Source organism: Atractosteus spatula, chromosome 25 (assembly GCF_055471065.1).
Source record: "Atractosteus spatula isolate fAtrSpa1 chromosome 25, fAtrSpa1.hap1, whole genome shotgun sequence".
Lineage (NCBI taxonomy): Eukaryota > Metazoa > Chordata > Actinopteri > Semionotiformes > Lepisosteidae > Atractosteus > Atractosteus spatula.
Window position 1 is genome coordinate 5,749,227 of NC_142730.1, and position 13,198 is coordinate 5,762,424.

At 56.8% G+C, this 13,198-nt stretch overlaps 1 protein-coding gene across 1 annotated transcript; it reads left to right on the plus strand.

Moving 5' to 3' along the window:
• Positions 1–168: 168 nt before the first annotated feature.
• LOC148815205 (synaptotagmin-11-like) lies at positions 169–12,770 on the plus strand. The gene is made up of 4 exons (XM_088905437.1): positions 169–446; positions 5,858–6,714; positions 8,723–8,843; positions 9,073–12,770. Exons 1-4 carry the CDS (start codon positions 413–415, stop codon positions 9,381–9,383), a joined length of 1,323 nt encoding a protein of 440 aa, XP_088761563.1. The 5' UTR covers positions 169–412; the 3' UTR covers positions 9,384–12,770.
• The last annotated feature ends 428 nt before the right edge of the window (positions 12,771–13,198 follow it).

Consider the following 13,198-nt stretch of genomic DNA (forward strand, 5'->3'; position numbering starts at 1 on the left):
CGAGCGATACGACTAAGGCCGCTCGCGATGGGGCGGGGCCTTCACCCCCCCCCCCTCCCCCTCCACGTCCCGCCCCCCTCCGTCCACCGATTGGGGGGATGGCGGTGATTGGCAGACGCAGTGGGCGTGGCGGGTCCCCGCGATGCGAGTACCAGTGTCTCTCCCGGCAGCCGCATCCCTGATCCAGCGAGCACAACATCACCGCCACGGCAAGAGCGGACACAGCGCTGACTCCGGGCTACCGCCGCCGACGTCTGTTCTGAAGAGAGAGAGAGAGAGAAACACCCTATTCTACATGGCAATAAAATAGATCCGTGCCATTTTATTTTTTTTATTTTTTATTTTGGAGAACGCAACGCAGCCCCCCCCCCACCCCCACCCCCCCGCCGCCGCCCGTGAGATCTGCCTCAAAATGGCTGAGATGACCAATATCAGACCCCAGTACGGTAAGTACCTCGTCCTGTATATTTACCGGCTTGGGGTTTTTTGGGGGTAATATTTTTTTTGAAACAACGAAGCTATGTTGCAGCTGCTCCGGCGGGTTAAAATTCGGGCCGATCTGGGTCACGTAGACGCAGCGGAGCGCTAGGAAACGTACAATGGGCGGTCGCCGCTCCCCGGTGGTCGCAGCAGACCCGTGGGGCTCACCGGCGGCCCGGCGGCTCTGCAGGCGCCGCGCAGCCCCGAGCCGTGTCCGCGGCGCCCAGATGCGCGCTCCTGCCGCGCTCGTCGAGGTGAGCCGCTGGAACGCGCGTCCCGGAGGGGCCGTGGGGGTGCGTGCGCGCCTTCAGGTGCGGATGCTACTGGGGCGCCCCAGGTTTGTGGGGGAGGGGGGGGGTTGTGTGAGTTTATTTGGGGCTTGTGTGCTTAGTAACCACTGAGGCCTGTGTGCCTACCGCCCCCCCCCCTCCTCCCCTCCACTGTACCCAACCCGTTCCTCTAATGGCGCTCGCGCCGGGGAGGACGGGATGACGTGATGTCTATTCCTGGGACCCAGGCATCGCCTCTCCTCGCGCTATTGTTGTGGAAAAACAAGCTGTCCGGCACGGGATGAGCCGTGCCCAGCGCCCCACATCCGAGCGCAGCTGAGCGTTTCAGTTTCTGGGAGGACCGGGCAGAAAACCCCGTGTTCTCGGTAACAGCCTTTTCTCCCAAGAAGAATTCATGTGGTCTGTTTTATTTGCAGACATATGCACATATACACTTAGAGCTACACCTGTCTACATAGGCGTCTGAGATGAGGTAGGGTTATACTCATAGCCTTAGGGTGAGTTGTGTAAACACCTGCATTAGGTGCATGCAGTACCTGTGTGTGTGCATCAGAGTCGCTCAGGTACGGAGCTGTGTGTGTATCGGGGTGCTCAGGTACGGAGCTGTGTGTGTATCGGGGTGCTCGGGTACACAGCTGTGTGTGTATCGGGGTGCTCAGGTACGGAGCTGTGTGTGTATCGGGGTGCTCGGGTACACAGCTGTGTGTGTATCAGAGACGCTCAGGTACACAGCTGTGTGTGTATCGGGGTGCTCAGGTACGGAGCTGTGTGTGTATCGGGGTGCTCAGGTACACAGCTGTGTGTCAGAGTCACTCAGGTACGGAGCTGTGTGTGTATCAGAGTCACTCAGGTACACAGCTGTGTGTGTATCAGAGTCACTCAGGTACGGACCTGTGTGTATCAGAGTCACTCAGGTACACAGCTGTGTGTGTGTCAGAGTCACTCAGGTACGGAGCTGTGTGTGTGTCAGAGTCACTCAGGTACACAGCTTTGTGTGTATCGGGGTGCTCAGGTACACAGCTGTGTGTGTGTCAGAGTCACTCAGGTACAGAGCTGTGTGTGTATCAGAGTCACTCAGGTACGGAGCTGTGTGTGTATCGGGGTGCTCAGGTACACAGCTGTGTGTGTGTCAGAGTCACTCAGGTACGGCGCTGTGTGTGTATCGGGGTGCTCAGGTACACAGCTGTGTGTGTATCAGAGTCACTCAGGTACGGAGCTGTGTGTGTGTCAGAGTCACTCAGGTACGGCGCTGTGTGTGTATCGGGGTGCTCAGTTACGGAGCTGTGTGTGTATCAGGGTCACTCAGGTTCTGGGCTGTATTTGAGAAATACCTGTCACTGTGAATTCATGTTGTCAGACAAGGGACAGGGCTGCCCTGGACACCCTGACACGGGGACAGAACAGAGTGTCTCCAGAGGAGCCGGGGGCAGGCAGGAGGAGAGACAGAGAATTAAGTGTCTGGCTCCTGGCACAGCCCCTGCCAGTACACCTGTGTTAGTTCTGCTGCCAGAGCAGTGGCACTGTGGCTCAGGATCTGCGCCTGTGGCTGGAAGGTTGATGGTTCGACTCCCGCAGCCGGCAGAGGAATCCTACTCAGTTGGGCCCCTGAGCAAGGCCCTTCACCCCAACTGCTCCAGGGGCGCTGTACAATGGCTGACCCTGTGCTCTGACCCCCAGCTTCTCTCCCTGTCTGTGTGTCTCATGGAGAGCAAGCTGGGGTCTGCGAAAAGACAAATTCCTATTGCAAGACATTGTATATGGCCCATACAGTGATCTATACTGATGAGCAGGTGCCCAGCAGCAGCACGGTGGCACTGATGTTGGCCCCTGGGGTGGTGAGAGAGAGGAACTTTCCTCAAAGCCGAGGCCGTGGGCAGACGCTCTCTGTCTGCTTCCCTGCCACCCTGGTGCGTCTGAGCCAGAGAGCAGAATATTGATCTCTTCATCAGACAGTATTTTATATGGTGCCTTTCAAGGAAAACATGCTACAAGACACAGAACATGAAGACCCATTCAGATACAACAGAAAGTGAGAGGCGTGCCCGAGGTCAAATAGCTACTGTCACCCAAATGGGTCAGATGGACCACAGGGCCTCTTCTGGTTTGTGACCTGTCTGATGTTCTTCTGAAAGGAGAGGATTTTCGCTCCTGGAATGGCAGTAGGAACTCATCACTGTGATGCTTACTAGCCCCAGGTCTACAGGAAGTGCTGGATCAGGGGTGGACACAAGCCCCAGGTCTGTAGGAAGTGCTGGATCAGGGGTGGACACAAGCCCCAGGTCTGTAGGAAGTGCTGGATCAGGGGTGGACACAAGCCCCAGGTCTGCAGGAAGTGCTGGATCAGGGGTAAGAACAAGGCCCAGGTCTGCAGGAAGTGCTGGATCAGGGGTAAGAACAAGCCCCAGGTCTGCAGGAAGTGCTGGATCAGGGGTAAGAACAAGCCCCAGGTCTGCAGGAAGTGCTGGATCAGGGGTGGACACAAGCCCCAGGTCTACAGGAAGTGCTGGATCAGGGGTGGACACAAGCCCCAGGTCTACAGGAAGTGCTGGATCAGGAATAAGAACAAGCCCCAGATCTACAGGAGGTGCTGGATCAGGGGTGGACACAAGCCCCAGGTCTACAGGAAGTGCTGGATCAGGAGTGGACACAAGCCCCAGGTCTACAGGAAGTGCTGGATCAGGAATAAGAACAAGCCCCAGGTCTACAGGAAGTGCTGGATCAGGAATAAGAACAAGCCCCGGGTCTACAGGAAGTGTTGGCTGGATTTTGCTCCCTGGGGAGTGTTTCCAGGCAACTCTGAGCAGCTGTCTTTGAGCCCTTTCCAAAACCTGACATCAGCCATTCGGAATTACCACTGGAGCGCCAGTGCAGTCAGGTGTTTGTCAGTGTGAGAGGAGAGGGACAGCAGTGTCTCTAGCAGTGTCTCCAGTCCAGTCAGGGGTGTGTCAGTGTGAGGAGAGGGACAGCAGTGTCTCCAGTCCAGTCAGGGGTGTGTCAGTGGGTGAATTCAGGGGCAGTGTGAGAGGAGAGGGACAGCAGTGTCTCCAGTCCAGTCAGGGGGGTGTCAGTGTGTGAATTCAGGGTGAGTGTGAGAGGAGAGGGACAGCAGTGTCTCCAGTCCAGTCAGGGGTGTGTCAGTGTGAGGAGAGGGACAGCAGTGTCTCCAGTCCAGTTAGGGGTGTGTCAGTGTGTGAATTCAGGGGCAGTGTGAGAGGAGAGGGACAGCAGTGTCTCCAGTCCAGTCAGGAGGATGTCAGTGTGTGAATTCAGGGCGAGTGTGAGAGGAGAGGGACAGCAGTGTCTCCGGTCCAGTCAGGGGTGTGTCAGTGTGAGGAGAGGGACAGCAGTGTCTCCAGTCCAGTCAGGGGTGTGTCAGTGTGTGAATTCAGGGGCAGTGTGAGAGGAGAGGGACAGCAGTGTCTCCAGTCCAGTCAGGGGTGTGTCAGTGTGTGAATTCAGGGGCAGTGTGAGAGGAGAGGGACAGCAGTGTCTCCAGTCCAGTCAGGGGTGTGTCAGTGTGTGAATTCAGGGGCAGTGCGAGAGGAGAGGGACAGCAGTGTCTCCAGTCCAGTCAGGGGTGTGTCAGTGTGAGGAGAGGGACAGCAGTGTCTCCAGTCCAGTCAGGGGGGTGTCAGTGTGAGGAGAGGGACAGCAGTGTCTCCAGTCCAGTCAGGGGGGTGTCAGTGTGAGGAGAGGGACAGCAGTGTGCTCTGGGTGTAGTAGCTGTGAATGTGACTTCTCTCTCCTGTTGCTGGTCTGGGTGCTCCTCTGCTCTGAGCTGTGTGCTTCAGTGAGCAGGCAGTCACTCTCCACCTCTCTCTCTCCGTTGCTGGCCTGTCCTTGTTTAACCTGGTAAACAAGAGCAGGCCGCCGTCGGGTCGGCACACTGCCCCAGAACAGCACAGCCACTGGGCTGCAGCGCCGCCCTCGCCAGCCGTGGTTCTGTCAGCTGGGTTTAAGACACAGCAGCACAAAGGAGCCACATTTAACGCCCAGAAGTGGGTCACACGGTAGTTCGAGATGAATGGTGGTATCAGGGTCATCGGTCCCTCATTAAGACTGTCCAATCCCAGGGCAGCGTGAAGAGGGGGGCGTGTCTCGGGCGTCGCCATGGCCGCGGTCCTCGCTGGGGGGAGGGGGGGCTGTTGTGCAGAAACCCAAGAAAGAGGGGTGAGGGGGGTGAGGCAGGAGAGGGATGAGGAGGGTGAGGCAGGAGAGGCTGATGAGGCAGGAGAGAGATGAGGAGGGTGAGGCAGGAGAGGGATGAGGGATGAGGAGGGTGAGGCAGGAGAGGAGGGCGAGGCAGGAGAGGGGTGAGGGGGGTGAGGCAGGAGAGGGGTGAGGAGGGTGAGGCAGGAGAGGGGTGAGGAGGGTGAGGCAGGAGAGGAGGGCGAGGCAGGCGAGAGATGAGGAGGGCGAGGCAGGAGAGGGATGAGGAGGGCGAAGCAGGAGAGGGATGAGGAGGGCGAGGCAGTAGAGGGATGAGGAGGGTGAGGCAGGAGAGGAGGGCGAGGCAGGAGAGGGGTGAGGAGGGCGAGGCAGGAGAGGGGTGAGGAGGGCGAGGCAGGAGAGGAGGGCGAGGCAGGAGAGGGGTGAGGAGGGCAAGGCAGGAGAGGGGTGAGGAGGGTGAGGCAGAAGAGGGGTGAGGAGGGTGAGGCAGGAGAGGGATGAGGGATGAGGAGGGTGAGGCAGGAGAGGGATAAGGAGGGTGAGGCAGGAGAGGGATGAGGGATGAGGAGGGTGAGGCAGGAGAGGGGTGAGGAGGGTGAGGCAGGAGAGGGATAAGGAGGGTGAGGCAGGACAGTGAAGAGGCAGCTGAGGCAGTAGGCTGAGTCACACATCAGGCTCAGTTACTCTGTAATCACAAACACTTCCCTCACCCCCAGGTGGCGCCACTGCAGCCGAATGCCTGTGGCTTAGCTCTGTAAACAACAGCGCCGTGCTCCACTGTCTCGAACCCGATCACAGCCGCTCCAGCGGAGACTTTCAGTGTGTTTATTTTGAGCTGCTGAATAAATCTTTTCTCTTTCTCTCCCATCCTCTTTCTTACTCCTTTCATCCTTCTCACCCCTCTCTCTCTGCCCCAGACGTGTCTCCGGTACTGGCCGGGTTCATCGGAGCCGGGGTCCTGGTGGTGTCGGTGTCGGTGGCCGTGTTCCTGTGGACCTGCTGCCAGCGCCGGTACCGCCGGCTGACCGGAGCCCACAAGAACGGCGACCCGCCATACAAGTTCATCCACATGCTGAAGGGCATCAGCATCTACCCCGAGACCCTGAGCAACAGCAAGAAGATCGTGCGGGTGGCCCGGCGCGCGGGCCGGGCCGACGTCCTGCTGCTGGACGCAGCCGAGAGCGGACCCGCGCCCCAGCAGGACCAGAGCCCCCTGCAGCAGCAGCAGCAGCAGCAGCACCCGGCGCCGGCCCGGATCGAGAGGGAGCTGCCCATCCGGGCCGACTACTGCTGCCTGGACACCAGCTCGGCCAGCAGCAGCGAGAGCAACAGCAACGCCGACAGCAAGACGCCCTCGCCCTTCACCCCGGCCGAGGAGCCCGGCTTGGGCGAGCTCAGCCTGGCCGTGGACTACAACTTCCCCAAGAAGGCCCTGGTGGTCACCATCCAGGAGGCGCGCGGGCTGCCCGGCGTGGGCGAGCAGCCGGGCAGCGCCGACCCCTACGTGAAGATGACCATCCTGCCGGAGAAGAAGCACCGCGTGAAGACGCGCGTCCTGCGCAAGACGCGCGAGCCCGTGTTCGACGAGACCTTCACCTTCTACGGCGTGCCCTACAGCGCCCTGCCCGAGCTGGTGCTGCACTTCCTGGTGCTCAGCTTCGACCGCTTCTCCCGCGACGATGTCATCGGCGAGGTGCTGGTGCCGCTGGCCGGGGTGGACCCCAGCACCGGCCGGGTCCAGCTGACCCGCTCCATCGCCAAGAGGAGCATACAGGTGAGAGGACCTGGGGCAGGACCGGGGGTCTCACAGACCGGACCTGCGATCTCTGGGCTGTAGGGTTACAGTGTGACCCGACCCAGACTGGAGCAGTGATCTCTGGGCTGTAGGGTTACAGTGTGACCCAGACTGGACCAGCGATCTCTGGGCTGTAGGGTTACAGTGTGACCCGGCCCAGACTGGACCAGTGATCTCTGGGCTGTAGGGTTACAGTGTGACCCGGCCCAGACTGGACCAGTGATCTCTGGACTGTAGGGTTACAGTGTGACCCAGCCCAGACTGGACCAGTGATCTCTGGACTGTAGGGTTACAGTGTGACCCAGACTGGACCAGCGATCTCTGGACTGTAGGGTTACAGTGTGACCCAGACTGGACCAGTGATCTCTGGACTGTAGGGCTACAGTGTGACCCAGACTGGACCAGTGATCTCTGGACTGTAGGGTTACAGTGTGACCCAGACTGGACCAGTGATCTCTGGGCTGTAGGGTTACAGTGTGACCCGGCCCAGACTGGACCAGTGATCTCTGGACTGTAGGGCTACAGTGTGACCTAGACTGGACCAGTGATCTCTGGGCTGTAGGGTTACAGTGTGACCAAGACTGGACCAATGATCTCTGGACTGTAGGGCTACAGTGTGTACAGCTGTAAAATGTTTGGCACAGGACATGGAAGCGCTGTTTTCAGTGTTTGATGGGAATGGGTAAGGTGGGTTTTAAGACAGGGCTCTGCATAGATGGTTGAGCCTTGTTAAGGATGTTTGAGGGGTACGACGATTGCCTGGGCTGTGAACACACTGTGTAGAGAGAACAGGATACCCCTCTCAGACACCCTCCCCCCCCCCGCCAGTGTCCTTTTATTTTCTCTTTCTGGGGGTTAATTGAATCAGCTTCCATCTTGCAGCGATGGGGAAGGGATTAGGTTGACAAATCACAGATCGATCCCAGGGAAAGTGGGTTAGAGAGTCTGCTGTCTGATTACTGTAACAGATACTGGACTGACAAGGGTACAGAGCAGATGATGATGATGATTATTATTATTATTATTATTACAGTCACACTGTCTGGTCCAGACTCAGACACTAACACATCCACACACCCTATCTGACTGCGACACAGTGTCCATACACACTGTCACACACACACTTAGTGTCCACACACACACACTGTCTGATTGAGACAGTGTCCACACACACGCTTTCTGACTGATACATTGTCCACACACACACTGACTGAGACACAGTGTCCACACACACACACTCTCACACACACAGTGTCCACATACACACTGTCTGACTGAGACTGAACAAGTGCGATCACAGAGACAGTGACGCAGTGTTTCAGATTCAAGTCCACACACACACACACACACACACACACACCCCCACGGCCCCATCGCTGTGGGGTCACTCTGCTCTCACTGCTCTCTCCTCCACTTTCAAAAGTTCACTTACAGCCCTGGGCTGCCTCCTACAGCGTGTCGCCATGGAGACACTGATCCTCAGTGCAGGAATCTGCAGCTACAAAGAGAGAGGAGCAGGAGCAGGGAGAGAGAGAGGAGCAGGAACGGGGAGAGAGAGAGGAGCAGGAGCGGGGAGAGACAGAGAGAGAGGAGCAAGGAGAGAGGAGCAGGGACAGACACGAGAGAGAGGAAAGAATGAGAATTAGTGAGTTGAGGAAAAGTGGGAGAAAGTGTGTTTTGACGCTGTCTCTCCTGTCCTCGCAGTGTGTCAGTGTGTTTTGACGCTGTCTCTCCTGTTCTCGCAGTGTGTCAGTGTGTTTTGACGCTGTCTCTCCTGTCCTCGCAGTGTCAATGTGTTTTGACGCTGTCTCTCCTGTCCTCGCAGTGTGTCAGTGTGTTTTGACGCTGTCTCTCCTGTCCTCGCAGTGTCAATGTGTTTTGACGCTGTCTCTCCTGTCCTCGCAGTGTGTCAGTGTGTTTTGACGCTGTCTCTCCTGTCCTCGCAGTGTGTCAGTGTGTTTTAATGCTGTCTCTCCTGTCTTTCCAGTGTGTCAGTCGGGGGGAGTTACTGGTGTCTCTCTCCTATCAGCCGGTCACCCACAGGCTGAGTGTGGTGGTGCTGAAGGCCAAACACCTGCCGAAGATGGACATCACCGGTCTGTCTGGCAGTGAGTATCGCCTGAGCCGAGCCCCAGATCTACACACAGCCTGATCTCACTGAGCTTCACTGCACTGTACTGTGCTTTTACCCTGATCTCACTGAGCTTCACTCCACTGTACTGTGCTTTTACCCTGATCTCACCATGACGTTTTTGAACAATTCTCACTCTCTCCTTCCTCTCCCTGTTTCTCCGTCACTCTCTCCCCCCCCCCTCTCTGTCCCCCCTCTCCGCCCAGACCCCTACGTCAAGGTCAACGTCTTCTACGGCCGCAAGCGCATCGCCAAGAAGAAGACTCACGTCAAGAAGTGCACGCTCAACCCCGTCTTCAACGAGTCCTTCATCTACGACATCCCGGCCGAGCTGCTGCCGGACATCTCCCTGGAGTTCCTGGTCATCGACTTCGACCGCACCACCAAGAACGAGGTGGTGGGCCGCGTGGTGCTGGGGGCACACAGCCCCTGCCCCTCCGGCGCCACCCACTGGCGGGAGGTCTACGACAACCCCCGGCGGCAGGTTGCCAAGTGGCACAGCCTCAGCGAGTACTAGGGGCCCCAAGGATGGTGGTGGGGGGGTGGGTGAGCGGGGGGGAGGGAGGGAGGTCGAGGGAGGGACAGAAGGAGACGCGCCCTCTGGTGGCCGAAAGCAGCAACTACAACGACGATAACCAAGATGGCTGCCTGTTTTCTTGCCCAGAACCTGAGGCCCTTGACTTGTACAGCGAGCAGCTGGCTAAGAGGAGAAACAGAGATGCGAATCGGAATTCACCCGCAGATCTGGGGAGCAGGAGGGAGCCCGCGGAAATTCTGAAACCACAACAGGGTGGGAGGGAAAAACTGAAAGTTCACCGAGGAAAAGGCAAACTTGCTGGAAGGGGCGTCTCCAACCCTGGACCGGCACACCTTGGAACCTCCGATCGGCTGCTCTTCCCCGAGCAGGACGAGAGCGCCCCCCCTGCGCCCCAGCTCGGACCCCCCCAGCGCGCCACCGGACCCCCTCCTCGCCCCGCCCCCCTCTCGGGTTTACTGCATGCCTGAGCAGAGCCCGAGTCACAGACTGCACATCGAGAGGGAAGGAGGAGCCCCCCAGGGCACCAGGGGGGAGGAGGGGGGTTCAGGGGGGCGCGGGGGGTGAGGTGTATATATGGATTGGGACCCCTGACCCAGCTTGGTGTTTTTGTAAACGTTCTGCATCGTCCCTCCCCTCCGCCCACCCCACCTATCAGCCACTGGCTCCTTTAAATCAGGAGGGGGGCCCCCCCCTCGCGCAGAGTCGGGGTCACAGTCCAGCAGGGCCCTTGAGGGGTCTCACTCACCCATCAACAGGACAGGAAGCCGCTCCGACAGCAGGTCAGGAAACTCCAGACGAGGGCCGGATCTCTTCGGTGGTTCCCCAGCTGCTGGTGAAGTAGAACTAGCACCCCCCCCTGTTGGACTGGGGCCCCTGGGGGACCCTGGTTAGTTTTGGGGCCCCCGATTCAGAGGTTAGTTCTACACTATGTGCTCTTTTTTTAAAGAAATAATTTGGAGTGCTATATACAGTTGTCCCGTTTGCATTATACATTAACCAGAGAGATTTACAGGATAGTTAGGAATAACAGTGCATGTGTCTGTGAGGGAATCTTTGACCTATAGGTGTCCCCAGCTTGGTCTTCACACCTTTGCAAATATTGAGCCATAAGTGATGGTGCCGAGTGGAGGCAGACAGCAGTGCCGTTTCTCCAGAAACACAGACACAGGCACTGTGTCGGGGTGGGAATATTACTGCACTGTCACAACGTCACAGAGCTGTTTTTGTTTAAATAATATATATATAGGAAATTATTTGCAAAGAGATAATGTCCGTCTTGTTGTTCACCAATGTTAAAGTTACTGTACATTAAATGTTCCTGTTGTCATGCAAAGAATAATTTTGGCAGAGGAGAGTCTGTCTGCTTGAGCAGTTAAAGAACTGGGTCACACTGTAACCCTACAGTCCAGAGATCACTGGTCCAGTCTGGGTCACACTGTAACCCTACAGTCCAGAGATCACTGGTCCAGTCTGGGTCACACTGTAACCCTACAGTCCAGAGATCGCCGGTCCAGTCTGGGTCACACTGTAACCCTACAGTCCAGAGATCACTGGTCCAGTCTGGGTCACACTGTAACCCTACAGTCCAGAGATCGCTGGTCCAGTCTGGGTCACACTGATACCCTACAGTCCAGAGATCGCTGGTCCAGTCTGGGTCACACTGTAACCCTACAGTCCAGAGATCACTGGTCCAGTCTGGGTCACACTGTAACCCTACAGTCCAGAGATCGCCAGTCCAGTCTGGACCAGTGAGAGAGCCCTGTGTACGTGGGCATTTCGTTCCTCTCCAGAGAGTCCAGCTTGCTCTGGGGAGGCAGTAGAGGTGTTTGTGCTGCCCTTCAGTCATTTACAGTGCATCGATTTAAAGCGATACCCGTTTACAAGGAGGTCAGAAGGTGGGGGGGTGGTGGGTAGAGTTGTTTGTGCTGCCCTCTTGAAAAGCTGGGCAAGTTGTACATACTGTAATATAGGAGGCTGAAACCCAGCTACTGTTACCAAAAAAAATGGTCTGTAATGCCAGAACTGAGTCCCAATTAAGAAGATACAGATCCTCTGTCTCCTAGGTCCAGTGTACATAGAAAAAGAACATTCCTTTCTAATGATCACAGTGATACCGTCATTCCTATTAAAGTTGTCCTGTAGGGGGCGTGCTCTGGTTGGCAGGCAGGATTCGGGCTTGAGGCAGGCCAGCACGGGTTCTGTCTGTGGCTGTCAGAACGTTTCAGGGTTCCAGGGAATCCGAGGGCACGGCACTGGCACACCCCGAAGGGCAGGGTCACCTCGGCATGTCTTGTCTCCCTCACGAGAGCAGTCTGGTGTATCGCGCACTCAGACTCTCCTCGGGGTTCAGCCGCGGTGCTCAGAGAGGAGGACGGTAGGCAAGCGTGCCGTCCCCCATCGCCTTCTTATTTTAAAATGCAGAATCGCTAGTTGCTGATCTGTATCCCCACCCGATTTGGGAATCGCCTTGTCTCAGCTCGCAGCTACGAACCCTGTGTCTGCACACGGGGGAGAGTGAGGAAGTGCAGGCAGGCACCTCCCACCCACCTGCCTCCCAGCCAATCGTCTTTTAACATGGCGCAGGCAGTACCGCCCCCCAGACAAAGTGCCAGCTCTGATTGGAGGACAGACATGTCCCTCACTGACAGCACTTGCTTGCAAATTCCCACCAGGCCACAGGGGGCACTGTGTCACCAAGAGGCTGACTGATCTCTCCCTGCCCTCATTCATTCCGCTACTTGGGGAATTCTGGCCTGGGGCTCCTCCCATCGCTGGCATTACCCTCAGAGCTTTCTTCCACAAGATATCCATTCAGGAAGATATCTTGGAAAACGGGACAGCCACCACCACCCATCGCGCTCGAACCCCTGTCCAGCTCCTGAGTGGGCTCTCTCTTTCGCTTCCTGTGGGATCCAGAGAGCCCACACTTTCCCCTTCAACTCCCTTTCATTCCCGTTAGGAAAAGGGAAAAGAGGAGGAGATCGGCTCCCAGGAACGGGAGTGGGGGTGGGGGGGGGGAGCTGTTTTCATGTTTCACTTTCTTATCTCTTGTTTGGGAGGGGGGACAGGAGGCCCGTCCCCCCCACCCCTCGGGAAACGTCACTCCCGTCTGCTCGCTTGTACAGCCGAACAAACAGAAACACAGAACTGGGAAAACTGGAGAACGGAAGATGACTTAAATAACTCCATATCAATGATAATTCCAAGTAAATAACTTCTTTGTGGAAATAAATGATAAAAACGTAACCTGAACTGTGTTTAAACTTGCATAATGCCATAAAGTCTATGCTGATATATTACACTAATGCTAACTGTATGTTGAATTTGTTAAAACACATTGTGCAAATAAAGACTGATACACCACAAGCCCTGCAGTGTCACTGCTTTCTCCTTCATGAGCTCAGATGTGCGTCCTGCCCTGCAAACAGCTGGAGCTGTCCCGCACCCTAACGCCCACAATACTTCGTGACACACTAAGGCCTCAATATTAAGTAACATGCTGACACCCCAATATTTAGTGACACGTTAACCCCCCCCCCTTTAGACTGAGGTAAAGGGTGACCATCTTCCCTCCCAGAAGACCTGCTCGTCAGCACTGTGACTCCTCCTCTCTCTCAGCACCTGCATGTAAAACCAACGACAGGAGGCACTTTACCCAGAGGGTGGTGAGGGTGGCACCAGCTGCCCGGCCATGGTGTTGAAGCCGATACCCCCAGATCCTTCGAGACACAGCCGGATGAGATCCTGGGATCAATTAACTACTGAGCAACCAGGTAGACCAGCGTGTACTGACA